This window comes from Ranitomeya variabilis, chromosome 5 (assembly GCF_051348905.1).
Source record: "Ranitomeya variabilis isolate aRanVar5 chromosome 5, aRanVar5.hap1, whole genome shotgun sequence".
Taxonomy (NCBI): Eukaryota; Metazoa; Chordata; class Amphibia; order Anura; family Dendrobatidae; genus Ranitomeya; species Ranitomeya variabilis.
The window spans coordinates 44827097-44849078 of NC_135236.1; the positions used below are offsets into that span (position 1 = coordinate 44827097).

General features: G+C 40.5%; 1 protein-coding gene across 1 annotated transcript in view; it reads right to left on the bottom strand.

Annotated features, from left to right (window-relative positions):
- Nucleotides 1-2130: 2130 nt before the first annotated feature.
- Nucleotides 2131-21982, bottom strand: part of LOC143774313 (uncharacterized) — a 70634-nt gene continuing 50782 nt past the window's right edge. Inside the window, exons 8-11 of the mRNA XM_077261763.1 lie at nt 6222-6386; nt 5507-5619; nt 2837-2910; nt 2131-2421 (exon numbers count right to left, since the gene is read on the bottom strand). Coding sequence (XP_077117878.1) covers nt 2386-2421; nt 2837-2910; nt 5507-5619; nt 6222-6386 — 388 coding nt within the window. The 3' untranslated portion in view covers nt 2131-2385. The remainder of the gene's footprint in view (nt 2422-2836; nt 2911-5506; nt 5620-6221; nt 6387-21982) is intronic.

The window sequence follows — 21982 nt, forward strand, 5'->3', positions numbered from 1 at the left end:
TTAACACAAAACTATATTGAGAACTGCTCAGTTCAAGTACTAATCCAAAGAAATTAATGAGATGATGCGTCGCATTTACCAACAAGTGCTATAAATAAGATACCAAAAATCTCAAAAACTTGAGCCAATCTGGCAAAACTGATAGCATATTCAGAATCAGCACCCCAAAAATACCCCAAATTCATTAAAATATTTTGGACACCAGAAAAAAAAATTTTTTTTGTTGACCTGTGTAATAAGACAATACCACTCTTTTTGTCTGGTTTATAATGATAAAAAATTGTTTGTATATATCTGTGCTGTGAGACCGGGATGTGTGGACAATAAAGATAGATCCACAATGTTAAAATCCAAAACACTAAGAAGTCTTAAATATCTTAAACAGAATCAGAGCAACAAGTGTTGGATTACCTTCGTTTGGTGGTGGTTCGCATGTGAAGGTCGCGATGTTCGGGGCGTACACGAGGCAACTCTGCACATCTAAGAGGGTCTTCTGTCACCGGCCGGGACAGTGCCCCGAACATCTGGCAATCACCATATCTAATCGGAAAGATCGCGGAAAACAAGCGACGACTTTAGGATCAGGGAATCGGGTTTCTTGGAGGACCTTCACATGCGAACCACCACCAAACGAAGGTAATCCAACACTTGTTGCTCTGATTCTGTTTAGGATATTTAAGACTTCTTAGTGTTTTGGATTTTAACATTGTGGATCTTTCTTTATTGTCCACACATCCCGGTCTCACAGCACAGATATATACAAACAATTTTTTATAGACTAACATTGTCAGAAAAATTTAAGAATAGTAGTAAAATGGGTAGTTGACTCCAGGGAAGTGGAGGCCTGACTGTCTCGGAGACCTACTGCTACAGGCAATGCGCATGAAGGAAACCGAACCAGGATTGTTCACATTTCCAAAAATTATTGGCAGACACCACCAAAGTGGCATCAATTTCACCACAGTAGAAATAGTATAATAGGGACCGACAGGTCTTCCACTACACTGAATCCAGCAGATAGACACCCAACAAGGAGTGTTCACATTTAAACAAATGAGGGCCTTACACCACAAAAGTGGCATCAATTTCACAAGAGTAGAAATAGTATAATTGGGACCGACACGTCTTTCACTACAGCCAACACAGCAGATGTAGACCAACCATGAATGTTCACATTTCCACAAATTTGTGATAACATCATCATCAGCAGCATCCACAGCAGGCACAGAAGCAACACTAAAGATATCACAGAGTGCAGTTACGTTGCATTAATTTAGCACACTAAAAAATGCAATATCACCTAGTCTGTACAGTCTGAGATTGGGGTGCAAAAGTCCTTGGAGATCCATGACTTGCTCATCTTGATGAAAGTTAGGTGGCCTACACTTTCAAGGGACAGCCGGCTGCGCTTATCCATCAGTATACTCCCAGCAGTGCTGAAGACGCGTTCTGAGAGAACACTGGCTGCCAGGCACGATAAAATGTCCAAGGCGAGCTCAGGCTTATGTGCTTTCTGGAGCAGCTCACCCAGGCCAGGATAGTGGCAAAGAAAATGCTGTACCACCAGCTTGAGAGAATTGGGACGAGGGGGGAAGTAAGTGGAATTTGGGTGACACCTCTGTGGGCTGTGTGGGTGTGATGCTGAGATGAAGGAAGAGGAGGAGAGGCCACTTGAAGCTCATATTGAAGGTTATGACTCAAACTACGATTCTTTTGGTCGTATAGATCCCAATTGCCAACTCACTCTGTTCCAAATTTCTTCAACCTTGTGAATTTAGGTCAATTTATTAACCAAAGCACATTTAATTTTAATTACAATAATTTTATAGTTTACGTTTAGGTTAAGTTAAGAATATTAAATACAATCTTGAAATATGAAAATTCCAAACCGTTTAGCATAAATAATTAATAAGGTGATGGTAACACAATGAACACAAAGCCAGAAATTACTTTTGGTTTTATCTCCATACATACGACAGGTGGAGTTTATGGTCTACAAGAATGAATGAGGACATCCAGAAATTTCAGGAAGTAAGATACAATCTTTTCAACGCGAATAGATCTGGTTGGATTTCTCATCATTGCTCTTCAATGAGGTAGGAACAGTCTTACAATGTGTAGGAAGAACAGTACTCCTGAAGACAGGAGAGCAATATGAGGTTTCTGCAGCCAAAATCCCAATTCTTGATCTTAAAACTATCAGTGTGTAATTTTGTTGAGTTTTTGTCCTTTTGTTGTGTATCTTAAACAGTTCTCTGAATTATGTTGTTCAAATTTAAAAGTCATCGATTTCCAAGTTGTAAATTTCCAAGTCTGGGGTCTTCAGTCCTGGTGGATGTCAATCTCTTAATGGCTTGGAAAACTTTTTTTTGGATAGTTGAATTTTCATGCAATAGACACCTCAGGCTTCTGGATTTTAATCTTTAAAAGTCAAAAATAAAAATAAAAAAACAAGACAGAATTTATTATAACAGAGATTATAGAGTTTGAGTTAATGTCAAAAATTTTAGAATTCATAATGGCAAAAACTAGAGCAATAAAAAGTGTCTAAACTCATTGTATAGCAAGGTTAAAACAGATGGAGACTTTATAGATTTATACACAGAAAATAAACATTTTTTCAGACAAAAGGTCCTTATACATTAATATGATGAGTGTCAAAAAATGTGAAGATCACACCAACTGAACCCAAAAGTCATCAGCATTAGTCAAAGAGAACCTGTCACTCGGTTTATACTCTCCAAACTGTGGAAGTTAAGTGAAAGTAATCTGTAGTTTGGCTGCAACTCACAAACAGACGTTAATAATAGGGATGGAAGAGTAAAATGAAGAATACCTGAAGTGTTGTGTCCACTTTTTCCAGTCTAGGCCTGAATTTCTCTTTAGAGGACTGACTGCTCACAGACAAATCTGAAAAGATGAAGAAAAGCGATATGAACCAACGGAGAAGTTAAAAGCTGTCAAAAGATCTGCTCTTCCTTCTGTAGTTTAGAAAACTACATTAGATACTAATTATAGTGGCCAGGACAGAACATTTGGGACACAAACAATTTAGATCAGAATTGCACACAAGTCTTAATGAGGGGCTTTTTGGAGTAAGATGCACCTAATTCATGAAGAGAAGCATGCCACTTAATAAATTAGGCACATCTTACAATGGCTGCATTCTTCTGCCAGAGATGTACTCCAGTCAGGAACTGGAAAACATCTTTTGCCAAATTTTCACCACTAAAGTGGTGTCAAAATTCAGGATTTAGATGGGCTTCGCCTACTCAACCTATTTTGAAAATGCAACAATTTTACTCAATCTATGAGTTGTACAAAAATGAAGTGATTTATAATGGTATTTTACAATCTGACAATTTACTTAAATAGGTTGTCTACTACTAGGATAACCACTGCTCAATCTGAATGTTTGTCCTCTTTAAAATAAAAACGCCTATACTTACCGCCCTTGCCAGCAGCATTCCAGCGATGTTGATATTCACGTTCCTGGGGCTCACGTGGGCCTGTTATGTCATGTGAGCCCTGACATCACTTTCTGATGAATAAGTAATCAAGAGGAAGTCAGGGTCGTGCCTGGCGCTCAATACCTCTCCATTAATAATACAGTGGGGGAAATAAGTATTTAATCCCTTGCTGATTTTGTAAGTTTGCCCACTGACAAAGACATGAACAGTCTATAATTTTAGGGTAGGTTCATTTTAACATTGAGTGAAAAAAAATCATAAAAATAAAATCCAAAAAATCAGATTGTATAAATTATAAAAATGTATTTGCATTTTGCAGTGAGAAATAAGTATTTGATCCCCTACCAATCATTAAGAGTTCTGATCCTACAGCCCAGTTAGACGCTCCTAATAAACTCGTTACCTGCATTAAAGACAGCTGTCTTACATAGTCACCTTTATAACAGACTCCTGTCCACAGACTCAATTAACCAGTCAGACTCTAACCTCTACAACATGGACAAGACCAAAGAGCTTTATAAGAATGTCAGGGACAAGATCATAGACCTGCACAAAGCTGGAATGGGCTACAAAACCATAAGACACTGGGCGAGAAGGAGACAACTGTTGGTGCAATAATAAGAAAATGGAAGAAATACAAAATGACTGTCAATCGACATCGATCTCAGGCACCATGCTAAATCTCACCTTGTGGGGTATTCTTAATCATGAGGAAGGTGAGAGATCAGCCTAAAACTACATGGGGGAACTTGTTAATGATCTCAAGGCAGCTGGGACCACAGTCACCAAGAAAACCATTGGTAACACATTATGCCGTAAAGGTTTAAAATCCTGCAGTGCCCGCAAGGTCCCCCTGCTCAAGAAGGCACATGTGCAGGCCCATCTGAAGTTTGCCAATGAACACCTGGATGATTCTGTGAGTGATTGGGAGAAGGTGCTGTGGTCAGAGGAGACTAAAAATTGAGCTCTTTGGCATTAACTCAACTCGCCATTTTTGGAAGAAGAGAAATGCTGCCTATGACCCAAAGAACACCATCCCCACTGTCAAGCATGGAGGTGGAAACATTATGTTTTTGAGGTGTTTCTCTGTTAAGGGCACAGGACTACTTCACTGCATCAATGGGAGAATGGATGGAGCCATGTACCATTAAATCCTGAGTGACAACCTCTTTCCCTCCATCAGGACATTAAAAAAGGGTTGAGGCTGGGTCTTCCACCCAATGACACAAAACATACAGCAAAGGCAACAAAGAAGTGGCTCAAAGAGAAGCACATTAAGGTCATGGAGTGACCTAGCCAGTCTCCAGACCTTAATCCCATAGAAATCTTACGGAGGGAGGTGAAGCTCCGAGTTGCCAAGCGACAGCCTCAAAATCTTAATGATTTAGAGATGATCTGCAAAGAGTAGTTGGCCAAAATTCCTCTTGTCATGTGTGCAAACCACATCATCAACTACAAAAAACGTCTGACTGCTGTGCTTGCCAAGGATTTTGCCACCAAGTATTAAGTCTTGTTTGCCAGAGGGATCAAATACTTATTTCTCACTGCAAAATGCAAATAAATGTATATAATTTATACCATGTGAGTTTTTTGGATTTTATTTGTGATATTCTATCTCTCAATGTTAAAATTAACCTACCCTTAAAATTATAGATTGTTCATGTCTTTGTCAGTGGGCAAACTTACAAAATCAGCAAGGGATCAAATACATATTTCCCCCACTGTATGTCCAAGTATGGGGACGTTTAGGGTGCAGGGCTCACGTGACATAACAACCTCATGTGTGCTCTTGTAATGAGAGTGCTGACACCGCTGTAATGGCACGGGGAGTGAGTCTAGGTGTTTTTATTTTAACGGGGGGCAAACATTCAGATTGACCAGGATTTTGGACAATGAGCGTGATTTATTAAAAGGGTTGTCCACTTCTTGGACAACCTCCATAGTCCAAACTTCATAGAGATCTAAAATCCAATATTGCATACTCAATATAGTGTGCCATGCATATGCCTAGCATCATGTCATGCCTTCATACACACCTTCCTCTTTAGGTTCTCCTTCTAAGCTCCCGTTGCCAAATCCACATTCCTGGCTCCATTCGTCATCGTCATATTCGTACCATTTATCTCTGTCATCTTTGCTGTACATGTCCCTAAAGAAACAAAACATAAGCAGTCAACCGAGAGTCTGGAGGAGCATAGAAGTGGCTTGTATAGTTTATTTTGTTATTTTATGACATTTGTAGTTGTTTTTATTTATTTTTCAATTTTGTATAACCCTTTAGAAGTGTGTAATGGGTCTGATTCAACTACAGCCTGTACCTGTTACTTTATATAAACTCTCCCTACCCGTAAGTACAGTGATCAGAGATGTCTCCAATTGGTGAAATTTATCTCTTTTTAAGCCAATTCATTGACAAAGTAATAAAAAACATATGGGTCTCATAATTTGGCAACACAAACCGTTTTTTTTATTTTTTTCAAAACTTGACCTAACAAAAGATTTTTCCTTCTGAATTTCAAAAAGTAAATGTACCGTAAGTATTTTCATACAAAGAACAAGCCCTTGTGACTATCTGCACGAAAAAATAAAAATGTCATAGCTTTTGCAAAATGGGAATGAAAACAATAAAAACTAAGAGGAAGGTTACAATTACCACGGGCTAATACTTGGCAAAGATTTTTCCATATCCATTTATTTTCCTCCCTTGACCTAGTCAATAAATGGCACTTAGTATTTCTCAACAGAACTCACCAAGATGTCTTCTTCTTTCTTTCTTTGTATATGAAGAATGACACAGTGGCAATAATGATCAAGAGGATCGCAATGACTGTTCCAACGCCTCCATACACACCAGATTTTAGGATTCTCCCTGTGCATTTAGGACCTGTGTATATGTAGAGATCTGTCCTCGGACAACTGTGTTGGGACAAAGTAAAACATTTTAGAATTGTACACCTATGGCCATTTTTCATGATGGCAAAATAGGGGTTTTGCAACCCTATGAACACATGAAGATCTACTTACATTAACATATTGGTACTTTTTGAGTGCCTTCTCTAAGCATCAACTCTGAGTATAAATTTGCATGATTCCGTTGTATTTTTACTACCTTTTGTTATGTGTTCTACAAGACTAAAACTAAGTTAGGTCCCCAAAATTCCTCATTGTTTCTCTATTCATTGCCAAACTTAGTGTTAAACTTAGGCCCTAATGTGTAAAATTCACACAAAAAAATATTTTTAGAAGTTTTCTGCCCTAGAGAAAATTTGCCCATATTCCCTATAAGCAAAAATTGAGCAGGGGATCATCAAAAAAAGTGTTGTATTCCTGGCACTTGATTTTGAGCACATTCCCATCAATAACAAAGTTAGAGTTTGTTGAAAAGTAATTAAATATGGTTACAGGGTGTAAGACTATTCTTACTGAGAGTGTTGGGGGACACTCACTTGGCCGCGATATTCAAGCACACGGGCACGGGTTCTTTAAAACAAAGCAGTCCATGCGGTTTATTAAGCCTCATAAACCGGGTTACGCACAGTTCATAGTATATCTCATGAAACACAACAGGCACCAACTGGTGATATTAACTTGCATCTTCAAACACTTCAGTGTACGGCTTTGCCTCACGGACACTAACGTGCTGGGCCTCTCACTTCGCCCAGTTACCAGGGTGTCCGTACGCCGTACACTTCACCAATGTCCCAAGTCGCAAACAGCACATACGACTCTGGGTCCCAGTCTCTTAATCACGCTGGTCCTCCCTTAACCAGTTGCCAAGGGAGACCACACAGTTCATAGAACTTCACAAGCACTACCGGCCTGTATGGTACCTGACGGGAGCTCCTGCTCCACCTGCTGGCTCCTTGTCAGTGCACTTCTCCGGGTAAACTGCCTAACAGGGATCACCGACTTGCCTGGCCGTCACACATTAGTCAGTCCAGACCCACCGAAGGACTGTAGCTTCCCCAGTTCCACTGTGCACTGCTCCGGGATCCGGTCCTCCTCCTAGGACCTCCCACGCCAGCAGGTGCTTTCCAGGAAGCCTCCTCCCAGGCTTCCAACACAGGAACACACCGAGCCCTCAGGAACTCCCTCAGGGATTTTGCACTTGGACCCTTCAGGTCCAAACACTGGAACCACACAGGAACATGTGACCCACACCCTGGTCACGTTATGTACCTGTAACCACACCCACAGTAATGGATCACATGGGCTGGTCACGTGATCCTGACATCACTGCAGGTCAATTCTCACGGCCTCATACAACTCCGTGCACATCCCGGGGAGACCATGCAGCGCCCCCTACCTGTTACAGGGGTTAATGCATCACATATATCACAAGGGATTTAGGCTGTAAGCTTAGTTAGACTGCATGATAGTAAGCAAGTTTGCAATTGACTTTCTTTTTCTATCGGTCATTCTCCTGCTGTGAGTGCTTGGATCTTACATTGTTTACAGCTTGTTTCCAAGGAGTCTGATCACCATAGCCTTGCCCAGTGAGTGTAGTATTTACATTCCATGCTGAGGAGTTAACTCCTAACAACCCAGTCAACTGCTTCCAGCTCATTGAGTTCTATAAAGCAGTTAGCTGCACACTTCCCTTTCTGCTTCTAAGAGGCTCTTATCAATAGTTAAGTACATTCAATATGGCAGATCATTATTACCCTGACTAATAGCAGCCGAGACTGTAAGTGTTGAGATTTCTTCACAGGGCATTCACACTCGAGACTTAATAAATGAAGATGTTTTTAAAATGCTGTTTCCATTTTTCCATCATTTACAGATCAGCAATGTCTCCATCCTGTGATTTCCTTTATTCCTGGTGTTGCAGTTTCAAATTTGGGGAGTATATGTAGATTATTGACCTTATAGAGCAATGTGATCATGGAACTCTCGGAAACACAACGCTGCAATGATTCACAAAAAAAGTTTCAAGAGGGCTTGAATGTCTTTCTCGAAAAAGATGATTTTTACAGATAATGGGTGCTTAGACTCTACGAAAGGATATTGCATCAATGAACTAGTCTGATAGCCATTTGTCGAGTCAGGAAGGAATTTTTCCCTGAAGGGAGCTGACAGATGGTGGTAGAAATCGGACAGGGATCAGAACGCAGCGCATGGACTAGCCGAAGGCTCTCCCAACCTGAGTCTGGCAGGTTCAAGTATTTCAATGCAGCTGTCATGCTCAGGAACGAAAGTGCAAAAACGGAAATTGGATATGTCGTGAAGTGGTAAAATATATGAAACTATGAAACTATATTTGTGAATGATACTTTAAAAGGCAAAGCTATTTATTTTCTGATTTTGCTTTTATCAAGGCATTATGGGCGTAGGCATTGAGTCAAATGACATGCTGGTCAATGAGCTGGGTGCTTGTCACATTTCCACCAGAACCTGCTGCTGTGACTGTTGTTTCTGACTCCAGTTGCCACCGTTTTCACTCTGTGGGAGGCACTGGTGATCGAAATGTCAAAATCAGATGCTCTGGATAGCGATATATGCCTGTAGTGCTGTCAAGTCTGGCAACATGGGTGTGTGTGATCCCAGCTGAAGTTCCTTGCTTCTGCTAATTGGAGAGCACCACACCCTACTATGGATTCCAGCTTACTGCTGGAAGCTGCAGATATAACTTTGTGTTTCTATGGCTAGATGTGGGTCTTCTCCTCCTGAATTGTTAAGTTTATTCCCGTTTTAACCCCGGCTTGTTTCTGACTATTCTTACGGATCCTGATTTTGTCCTTGATGTGACCTATCGGCTTTTACTCTGCTTGGCAACCATTCCTACCTCTGGACGGCAGCCCTTCCATGGTAGTATTCCACTGGGCCCAATTCTAAAACCAGATCCTGGAACAAGGGTTATAGGGTATAGGGGTTTCTTGAGAGTCAGCCAGACAGAGTGGCTTGTGCCAGGTCTGTCAAAGGCAGCTTTTTGGGGTTGTGGACTCAAGAAGACATTACAGTGCCACAGACCCGATCTCGATTCTGGCTCATTGAGGCTAGTTACGATCATTATGAGTTGGAGAAATTAAAAAGAAGAGGCGCTTCCTGTGCAACTTTGTGGGCAACAAGTGAAGGTGAGCCAGAGGGTTGATTGCTCACCTGATTGTGTTGTGAGTGGCACAACAACATAAATGGTAATGCATAATCCAATCATGGCGGCTTCTCCAGCCGCTGTACTCATATCAAGAGCAGAGAGGACATAACAAGTTAAAGAGAGAGGAATGCGTTGAACTCTGGGTGCTGCCACTGTCAAAGGTTAATACAGACATTAAGTATAAAAAAACTTACAATTTTTTTTGTAATATATAGAAAAAATGCATCTGCACATATACATATACTGTATTTGTGACTGGGTAAATATTGTGTACTAGATGGTGGCCCGATTCTAACGCATCGGGTATTCTAGAATATGCATGTCCACGTAGTATATTGCACAGCCCACGTAGTATATTGCCCAGCCACATAGTATATTGCCCAGCCACGTAGTATATTGCCCAGCCACGTAGTATATTGCCCAGTCACGTAGTATATTGCGCAGTTACGTAGTATATTGCCCAGTGACGTAGTATATTGCCCAGCCATGTAGTATATTGCCCAGCCACGTAGTATATTGCCCAGCCACGTAGTATATTGCCCAGTGACGTAGTATACAGCACAGAGCCACGTAGTATATTGCACAGCAACGTAGTATACAGCACAGAGACACGTAGTATATTGCCCAGCCACATAGTATATTGCCCAGCCACGTAGTATATTGCCCAGTGACGTAGTATACAGCACAGAGCCACGTAGTATATTGCACAGCGACGTAGTATATTGCACAGTGATGTAGTATACAGCACAGAGCCATGTAGTATATTGCCCAGCCACGTAGTATATTGCCCAGCCACGTAGTATATTGCCCAGCCACGTAGTATATTGCCCAGTGACGTAGTATACAGCACAGAGCCACGTAGTATATTGCACAGCGACGTAGTATACAGCACAGAGCCACGTAGTATATTGCTCAGCCATGTATGTCACAGGTTAAAAAATAAAAAATAAACATATACTCACCTTCCGAGGGCCCCTTGTAGTTCTGTCGCCTGTGTGCGGTGCAGGCGGCAGCTTCCGGTCCCAGGATGTGATGATGTCGCGGTCACATGACCGTGATGTCATGGCAGGTCCTTGTCACATACCATCCTTAGCACCGGAACCTGCCACTTGCATGGAGCGGTCACCGGAGCGTCGCAAGCAGCGGGAAAGGCGGCGGAAGGTGAGTAAATAATGATTTATTTTTTTTTTTTATTATTTTTAACATTAGATGTTTTTACTATTGATGCTGCATAGGCAGCATCAATAGTAAAAACTTGGTCACACAGGGTTAATAGTGGCGGTAACGGAGTGATTTACCCGCGGCATAACGCGGTCCGTTACCGCCGGCATTAACCCTGTGTGAGCGGTGACTGTGGGGAGTATGGAACGGGCGCCGGGCACTGAACTGACTGCAGGGGAGTAGGGAGGGACTAATCGGACTGTGCCCGTCCCTGATTGGTCGCGGCAGCCATGACAGGCAGCTGGCGAGACCAATCAGTGACTTGGATTCCATGACAGACAGAGGCCGCGACCAATGAATATCCGGGACAGACAGACAGAAGGACAGACAGACGGAAGTGACCCTTACACTATGTTCCAAATTATTATGCAAATTACATTTTTATCAGATTTTCCTAAATGGTTGGTGCAAATGACAGTCAGTCTAATAAAAGTCATCACCCGTTAGATTATACATCGAATTTTATTGAAGAAACCTCCCAATTATAACAGTATAATCTCCAAAATGAATAAAACCTCACAATGCACTGTTCCAAATTATTATGCACAGTAGAATTTCTAAACATTTGATATGTTTTAAAGAACTGACAATGCTCATTTGTGGAATTTGCAGCATTAGGAGGTCACATTCACTGAACAAAAAAGCTATTTAACGCCAAAACATCCCAACAGGCCAAGTTACATGTTAACATAGGAGCCTTCTTTGATGTCACCTTCACAATTCTTGCATCCATTGAACTTGTGAGTTTTTGGAGATTTTCTGCTTGTATTTCTTTGCATGAAGTTGGAATAGCCTCCCAGAGCTGCTGTTTTGATGTGAACTGCCTCCCACCCTCATAGATCTTTTGCTTGATGATCCTCTAAAGGTTCTCTATAGGGTTGAGGTCAGGGGAAGATGGTGGCCACACCATGAGTTTATCTCCTTTTATGCCCATAGCAGCCAATGACTCAGAGGTATTCTTTGCAGCATGAGATGGGGCATTGTCAGCATGAAGATGGTTTTGCTCCTGAAGGCACGTTTCTGCTTTTTAGACCATAGAAGAAAGTTGTCAGTCAGAAACTCTATATACTTTGCAGAGGTCATTTTCACACCTTCAGGAACCTTAAAGGGCCTTACCAGCTGTTTCCCATGATTCTGGCCCAAAACACGACTCCTCCACCTCCTCGCTGACGTTGCAGCCTTGTTGGGACATAGTGGCCATCCACCAACCATCCACTACTCCATCCATCTGGACCATCCAGGGTTGCTCAACACTTATCAGTGAACAAGACTGTTTGGAAATTAGTCTTCATGTATGTGTGGGCCCAATGCAACCATTTCTGCTTGTGAACACTGTTTAAGGGTGGCCGAATAGTAGGTTTATGCACCACAGCAAACCTTTGAAGGAGCCTACACCTTGAGGTTCGAGGGACTCCAGAGGCACCAGCAGCTTCAAATATCTGTTTGCTGCTTTGTAATGGCCTTTTAGCAGCTGCTCTCTTAATCTGATGAACTTGCCTGGCAGAAATCTTCCTCATTATGCCTTTATCAGCCAAACACATTTGTGCTCAGATACAGTCACAAATCTCTTAACAGTACGATGATCACGCTTATGTTTTTGGAAAATTTCTAATGTTTTCATCCCTTCACCAAGGCATTGCACTATTTGATGCTTTTCAGCAGCAGAGAGATCCTTTTTCTTTCCCATGTTACTTGAAAACTGTGACCTGCTTAATAATGTGGAACATCATTTTTAAGTAGTTTTCCTTTAATTAGAATCACCTGGAAAACCAATTATCACATGTGTTTAAGATTGATTTCAGTGAGCCATTGAGCCCTGAGACACAATACCATCCACGAGTTTATTTGAAAAACAAAACAATTAAATCTTTATGACACTTAAATCCAATTTGCATAATAATTTGGAACACAGTGTAGACAATTATAATTCTCAACAGATTAATTTAACCCTTTGTAACCGGGCCAATTTTTACAATTCTGACACTTTAAAAGGAAATAAGTCTGGGACGCTTCAAGGTACCCCACTGATTCTGAGACTGTTTTTGTGACATATTGTACTTCATGATAGTGGTAACATTTGAGTTTATTTCTGAAAATATCGTAAATTTGTCGAAAATTTTGAACATTTCACAATTTTCAAACTTTTAATCTTTGCATCCTGAAACTAAAGAGTTATGTCACACAAAATAGTTAATAAAAGATAATGTTATTTTTATGAATTTAGAAGGGTTAAAAGTTGAGCAGCAATTTCTAATTTTGCCATAAAATCTACAAAACCATTTTTTTAGGGACCACATCACATTTGAAATGACTTTGAGGGGTCTACATGACAGAAAGTACCCGAAAGTGACACCATTCTAAAAACTGCACCCCTCAAGGTGCTCAAAGCCACATTCAAGAAGTTTATTAACCCTTCAGGTGCTTCATAGGAATTAATGGAATGTGGAAGGAAAAAATGAACAGTGGAGAAAATGAACCATAAAATTTGTTGTGCTATTTATGCAAATACCCCACATGTGGTGTAAAACTACTGTTTGGGCGCATGGCAGGACTCTAATAAACCATTTGAGTTTTGGAAGGCGAAATTGGCTGGAAAAGATAGCAGATGCCATGTCCCGTTTGGAGAGCCCCTGATGTGCCTAAACAGTGAAACCCCCCACAAATGACCACATTTTGGAAACCACACCCCTCAAGGAATTTATCTAGATGTGTGGTGAGCATGTTTCACAGAAATTTATAACTTTGAGCTGTGAAAATAAAAAAAAAAACAATTTGTTGTGATGAAAATGTTTTAGCCCAGATTTTTGTTTATTTTCACGATTGTAACAATTGTGCAATTTTTCCAGAGTATTCAGGCACCCCACATTTCTTTGAAAATGACTGCTTGGGCACATGGCATGGCTGGAAAGATAATGAGCGCTATTTTGGCTGGAAAAAGTGGCGGATATGATGTCACATTTGAAGAGCTCCTGACATGCCATAACAGCAGAATCCCCCACAGGTGATCCCATTTTGTAAACTACACCTCTCAAAGAATTTATCTAGGGGAATAATGAGTATTTTTATCCCTCAGGTGATTCACAAACCTATAGGTTAGGTGTCGAGTTCCCACCGTTGCACAGGGGAAATCTCGGACCATGTCCACTGCGGTCTCCCATTCTTCTCTAGGAACAGTGGAGCCTGCTCAGCAGAGACGTCGGTCCCAGCATCTGGCTCAGTCAGATACTGTGCGCTTGGTTACTGCTGCCCTTCCAGGTCCAGCCATTGTAATCAGCACTGATCAGCGGTGATCAGACACTCCTGGGACTAAGTCCTGCTTTTCCTCTACTGAGCATGCCCAAGGGACGACCTCTCATTGGAGGTCGGGGGTCACATGCTCAGGTCCTGTAGCAGCTCCTATTGGATCACTAGGAAGGTCCCAGAGAGCTTCCGCTATAAAAGGTTCACATGGCGGCACGGCCATGCACTAGTATAAACTTAATAACGTGTGTGTGTAGATGAATGACTGTCGATGGATGAAAGCTCCTTAATTATTCCCATTCCTTGTGTTGTTGACTGCTTCTGAATGGTAGACGCTATCTAGCGCCCAACAGTGCTACCTGCACATGTAGCACACGTTACAGTGCCTTTTCGCAGTGCCCATCTAAACGGCACCGTGCGCAATCTGTGCTTTCCTGACAGCCGGTCAGTGTAGGGTGGGAATTCCCGCTTGGACTCTGCATCTGACTCGGGGTGTCCTCAGGCGTGGGCTCAAAAGCCTTAAAAAAAAAAAGCCTCAAAAAAATTTAGTGGGGGTGATTTATAGGGATCCCACTAGTGTCTTGCAGCTGTACCCTGTGACTGCTAACAGGGTGCAGCTTATTTTGGCGACTCTGTGAAACAACAAACTTCGCTTCCTTTCGCACTGGGTGAAGTCTAACCCACGTGTGAGCAAGTTTCCATCCGCCATTACTCAGCAGCAGGTGCCATCTCTGCACGGTGGACCCTGGGCTGCGAAAGCACCTCATATCTACCTCTTTATTATTTGGTGCGTTTTGCTAGCCCTAACACTGTATAGCATTGGGCTGAGTAAATGAAATATTACTATTTTATCCACTAAAATGTTGCTTTGACCTCAAGTTTGCAATTTTCAAAAGTGGTAATAGGAGAAAACGAACAGTGCAATTTGTTATGCAATTTTTCCTGAGTACATCAATGCCGCATAAATTGTAGAAAACTACAAAATGGCTCAAAATGGAAAGAACGCCGTATTACAGTGCAGATTTTCCTGCACTGTTTTGAGGGGAAAAAAAACAAGAAAAAAGCCGAACATGTGATCCAAGATAATTTGGGACAAGAAAGTAAATGGTTAAAATACCTTTATTAGCAGAAGTGGTAAAGGGTAGCACCATGTACAAGAGGTGCCCGCACCATAAAAATAGACAAAGAATTGATATATAAAATATACAAAATCAATAAAAAAGACAACTTCCTTTGTAACAATACAGAAAAAGATGTAAACATTTATACCTCAATAAAAAAGACATATGTGTATATATACCCATATGTATATTCAGTATATATATATATATATATATATATATATATATATATATATATATATTGTGCGATATGAATTTTCAAAAAGATGAAAAATATATATCACATTTTTTAAAAGAGATATTATATATATATGTATAACTATGCGGTGCCATGTGCAAAATACATATATTACTATAGATAATATGAGACATGAGACATGACCCATGATGGAGATATAAAATAACAAAAAATAAATATTGAAGTGGATGTATTTCTTCCAAGAAGCGCAAGAAAAGTGCTGATATAAATATAAATAACTGTGCAAAATAATGCATTAATATATACTTGGTAGAATTTACTAACATCAAAAATGACACGTCATATATGGTGAAAATGAAAAACCAATGAATGGACTGTTTAAAAGGAAGAAAAAATTGGCAGAGCCCCTGGGGTTCCAAAACAGCTGAAACCTCCCATAAGTGACCCCATTTTCCAAGCTACACCTCTCAATGAATTCCATGGGTTCAGTGATCATATTAACACCACAGGTCTGTCACAGAATTTTATGCCATTGGGCAGTGAAGAAAAAATAAGTACATTTTTACCACAAAAAAATTGTTCTAGCCCCAGATTTTACATTTTCACACTGGGAAATGGGTAAAAATGGCCCCAAAATGTGTCACACAATTTCTGCAGAACTTGGCAATACCCCATATGTAGCTACACAGTACTGCTTAGACACACACCAAGACTCGGGAGGGACGGAGCGCTATTTCACTCTTGGAGAACAAATTATTGTAGAATAGTTTCCATACTCCATATACATAAGCCCTAAATGCCAGAAGAGCAGAATCCCCCTCAAGTGACCCCATTTTGGAAATTACACCCCTCTCCGTGTAGTGAGAATATTGACTCGACTCCATAAGTGTTTTCCAAAAACAAGCAGTAGTGGATGTTGCTGAGAGAAAATTGCAAACTCCCATTGTAGTGACCAGTATGTTGCAGTGACCAGTTTGTTATAGTGACCAGTACATTATGCTCATGCTTCTGAAGACATGCACCCATAAATTAGACGGGCTCTCATCGCTACAGAAATGCAAAACATGTGGTTTTGGCACCCTGTGGGACTCAGAAAGGAGGGGGGCATTTGGATTTGTGAGCACAGAATTTGTTGGATTTCCTTTGGGGGGGTGAGAAGCCCTAGAGCTATTACAGAGCCTTGGTACTACCAGTAACATGGAAGCCCCTATATTTCTGTTAACAAATGATGGACCTGAGTGAGGATTTTGTTGTGGATTGAGTTGAAGCTTTTATTGGCAACATTTTACATAATGTTTGGGATCAGATTTATCCTGTGCTCTATGCTGAGCACTCACTTTGAGGTTTCCATTTAAATCTCTGAGTGACGCGATTCAGATGAAATCCCTGAGTGAGGCACTTACTATAATGAGGCAGAAGAGTTTAGACTCTGGCCTCTGTTCAGCCTTGTCCTTCTTTTCAGAGGTGCACAAAACTGTCTGACAGTGCTTTTATGCACAACCTAAAAAGACGGATACCACTGGATCACAAGTCAGACAGAGTCCACAGTGCCTCTATCTGCCTCATTATAGGGAATCTTCCACTGGGGGTTCCATCTGAATCACATATTTCAGAGATTTACATGGAAACCCCAATGTAAGCGCTCATCATATAGAGCAGGATAAATGTGAGCTAATCTGTACTATGAGAGACAGAATGAACAAATCAACAGCAGGTGAAGACTTGGTTTTACTTATTTTTGTCATTCCTCTTGTGGTTTAAGTGATTTTGCAACTTTATTCTTCGGATCAGTATCAGTATCAGGTTTTTTGTTTGGCAGCTGTCACACAAGAAAATACACTTTTTTTAGAAAAACAAGTTTTTGCATCACCATATTTAAATAGCTATAATTTTTCCACATTAATGCCGACACAGTAATGCGAGGGCTTATTTTTTGCGGGAAAAGTTGTCTTTTGTCTTCATACCATTTTCGGGCACATGACATTTCTTGATTGCCTTCTATTCTGATTTTTGTGAGGCAGAATGAACAAAAACCAGCAATTCATTAATAGTTTTTTTTTTTATTATTGCCGTTCCGCCTGTCATAAAAATGATAAGGCAGCTTTATTCTTTGGGTCAGTATGATTACAATTATACCACATTTATGTCTTTTTTTATGTTTTACAACTTTTACACAACTATTTTATAGAAAAAAGAATTATTTTTGCATCATTTTATTCTGAGAGCTATAACTTTTTAATTTTTCCGTTGATGGAGCTGTATATCGGCTTGTTTTTTGAGGGGCAAGATGACGTTTTCATAGGTACCACCTTTATTTCCATTTGACAGGGACACAACGATACCAAATATGTTTACTTTTTTGTTTTTATATAAATATACGTATTTATTGGTTTAATATTTTTTCTTATTTTTTTTTTATTTATTTTGGGATTTTTTTTAAATAGTTTTAAAACATTTTTTAACCTTGTTTTTTACTTAGTCCCTGAATGGGACTTCAATTTTTATTTTTCTGATCACTGGTCTCATGCATTGTAATATACATGTATTGCATTGTATGAGACCTGACAGTTTAAGGCTGGTTTCACACTTGCGTTTTGATCTGCAGCGTGCAGATCTTCCTATATTTAACATTAAAAACGCATGCATTTTTTTTGCATGCATTTTGCTGCGTTTGACAACGCATGCGTTTTTTTTATGCTTGCGTTTTTTTTGCGGAAATGTAACATGTAGTAATTTCTAGTGGCGTTGTTTTGCCGCAAAAAAATGCATTGCTGTCTATGTAAACACATGCGTTTTTAAGCAAATGCGTTTGCTTGCATTAAAAACGCATGCGTTTTTATAGAAAAAAACAAGAATACACACTGACAAGCCACCCCCCACCATCAAGGTGATAAAGGGATCCTAACCCTAACCCTACCCCTAACCCTGACAAGCCACCCCCCACCATCAAGGTGATAAAGGGATCCAAACCCTAACCCTACCCCTAACCCTGACAAGCCACCCCCCACCATCAAGGTGATAAAGGGATCCAAACCGTAACCCTAACCCTACCCCTAACACTATGACAGTCAATACTCTACAAGTTTATATTTTTAGTACTCTATAGCAATACCGTATATCTTGGGGTGTCCACATTGAAAAAGCTTTTTATTAGAAGAATGTCCTGGTCACCGGGTCAACATAATAGCCAATTCCTATGGATCCCTAGGATCCCTAGGGTTAGGGGTAGGGTTTGGATCCCTTTATCACCTTGATGGTGGGGGGTGGCTTGTCAGGGTTAGGGGAAGGGTTTGGATCCCTTTATCACCTTGATGGTGGGGGGTGGCTTGTCAGGGTTAGGGTTTGGATCCCTTTATCACCTTGATGGTGGGGGGTGGCTTGTCAGGGTTAGGGTTAGGGGTAGGGTTTGGATCCCTTTATCACCTTGATGGTGGGGGTGGCTTGTCAGGGTTAGGGTTTGGATCCCTTTATCACCTTGATGGTGGGGGGTGGCTTGTCAAGGTTAGGGTTAGGGTTTGGATCCCTTCATCACCTTGATGGTGGGGGGAGGGTTATCAGTGACCTGGTGACCAGGACATTCTTCTAATAAAAAGCTACCCCTACCCCTAGGGATCCTAACCCTAACCCTAGCTATTTCTATTTCTAGTGGGTTTTCTAGTTGATTTTGATGATTGGCAGCTGTCACACACTTCTCAGCATGCATTTCAAAATCGCAAATGCAAGAAAAAACGCATGTAAACGCGTAAAAACGCTGCGTTTTTTTTTCCACATGCAAAAACGCACGCGTCTAAAAAACGCAGCGTTTGCACGCGTTTACATGCGTTTTTTCACCACCTGCGTTTTTTTTTAAAACACTGCAGATCAAAACGCAAGTGTGAAACCAGCCTTACACTGTCAAATTGCTTGTTAGGGAATGTGCACATGTTCAGTAATTGGCAGTGCTTCGGACACAGCACATGTCCAAAGCACTGCCGGTGATTGAACGCGGGTGAATCCACATGTGCTCACTGAACCGTGCGGATTCACGGCGTCCAATACATTGTACTGATGAAATTTATCTTGTGGAGGCTCGCATCTCGGCAAGATAAATTGACATGCTGCAGTCTGGAAAGATGCGCCACATGTCTGTCGCGGATGAGATGCGAGCGTCTCAGGACGCATAGTGTTTACTTATCGTGTGCACGTACCCTTAGACTCAGCTGCTCGCTAAATCTAACTCTAACAAGCCACAGTAGCTTGCAGACCCAGAGGTCATCACGTGACCTCCGGCTGCTAAGATCCCCTGTGATGTGATCAGATCTCATCCTGATGGGGTGTCGGAAAAGTGAGTAATGCAGTGGTTTCCCTCTGCAATCTTCTAAATGTCAATCTGTTTGGTACATGGATGGGAACTATAATTAGATTTACATATTATTGTTGTAAAATTGCAATGCCTTGCTAATATTTAAAACTTAAATTGTATCATGTTGAGGTGTATAAATACCCTTTTTATCCAGTCATAATATATATATGTATATATGCATCTTTTTTGTATTCTTAAATATCTTAACCTCCACTGTTCCTCAGTCATATGTATATATATATAAGGTCTGGAAGACCAAACAAAATTTCAATGAGAGCTGTTTATAGGATTGCCAGAGAGGCAAATCAGAAACTTCTGATTGACTGCAAAAGACCTTCAGAAAAATTTTGCAGACTCTGGAGTTGTGGTACATTGTTCTCTTCAGGGACACCTGCACAAATGTGGCCTTCATGGAAAAGTCATTAGAAGAAAACCTCTCATGCATCCTCCCAAAATTCAGCAGCAAAAGTATGGAAAAGAATGTCTAAACATGCCTGATGCATTTTGGAAAACAAGTCCTGTAGACCTCCAATGACTTTAAAATAGAAATCTTTGGCAATAGTAATTAAAAGGAATGTGTATAGGAAAAAATGGCACAGCATTTCAGGAAAAGAACATCTTGCCAACCATTAAACATTGTCAGGACTCTGAACATTTTTATTACCTTTTGTGCATTACTGCCCTTTTCCAAGATGGTGTCTTTGGTCTCATGTGCACTGTGTCTTCCTGCTATAAAACTCCACCCCAGCCTTCAGTCTGTGCTAGAGTATTCTGCCTTGCATCCAGCTCCTGACCCTGGTGACTCCTTGCCTATATACCTGCTCCTGTGAACCTGTGTGGTGATCCTGCTACTCTGCTCTAGTTCCTGCTGCATACACCAGTTTCCAGTAATTCTCCTTCATCTGCTGCTTGTGTTTTCTTCCATCTGCATTTGCTGGACATGTAAGCTGTTTGCTGCTCTGCTTAAACCTGAGACTATTAACCAGGCCTCCCTGGTTGAGCTAAGATATTATTTGAACTGCTTTATAAGCATAGCTATCTGTGTTTGGACTAAGCAAGGACTTATTCGTGTCAAGTATCCTCAAGAATAATTATGCTTCATAGACTTTCTGCATGATTGCATTTTCCTCTGAAGTTCCCTATAGACTGTTAAGCTGCGTTTAATATTTACACCAAGTGTTGTGGACTTGAGTTTCTCTCTGCACCTGTTTGAATCACCATGTGATAATATAGACTTTACCACTTATAAAACTGTGTCCTGCAGTTGTCTTGTTCCACGCAAAGAGTCTCCTGAGTTATCCCCTATAATTATTACAAACATGGAGGTGGTTCAATTATTCAATTATGCTTTAGGGTTGTATTGCAACCAATGGAATGGGGAACATTTCTAGGGGAGAGACAAGAATGGATTCAATGAAATTTCAGCAAATTCTTGAAGCAAACATAACACCATCTGTAAAAAAAAGCTGACGTTGAAAAGATAGCTTCTACAAATGTATAATGATCCTAAACACCTGTCAAAATCCACAAAAGACTACCTCGAAAAGGTGCAAGTTAAAGGTTTTAGAATGGCCCTCACAGGCCCTCCTTATCTGAACATCATTGAATATCTGTGGCTAGACCTCAAAATAGCAATGCATACACGATGACCCAGGAATCTCACAGAAGGTGAAACATTTTCCAAGGAAGAATGTATGAAAATCCCTCAAACAAGAATTGAAAGACTCTTGCCTAGGTACAAAAAACGTTAACAAGCTGTGGTACATTCAAAGGGTGGTACTACTAGGTACTAACCATGCACGGTGTATGAACTGTGTCATTGTTAATTGTAGGCCTTTTGGAGATCATTTCAGTTTCAATTTGCTAAACTGTTTACAATAACAGTAATTTTGACCAGGGGTGCCCAAACTTTTACATGCCACTGTATATACTGTATATATTTTTTAATATACCTTTTTTGTTTTCCTGTATGTGTATGTGTATATATATGTGTATATACTGTATATATATGTGTATATATATATATATATATATATATATATATATATACATATATATATATATACACATATATACACACATATATATATATATATATACTCGAGTATAAGCCGACCTCCCCAAATTTTGCCACAAAAAACTGGGAAAACTTATTGACTCGAGTATAAGCCTAGGGTAGAAAATGCAGCAGCTACCGGTAAATTTCAAAAGTAAAAATAGATACCAATAAAAGTAAAATTAATTGAGACATCAGTAGGTTACGGGTTATTGAATATCCATATTGAATCAGGAGCC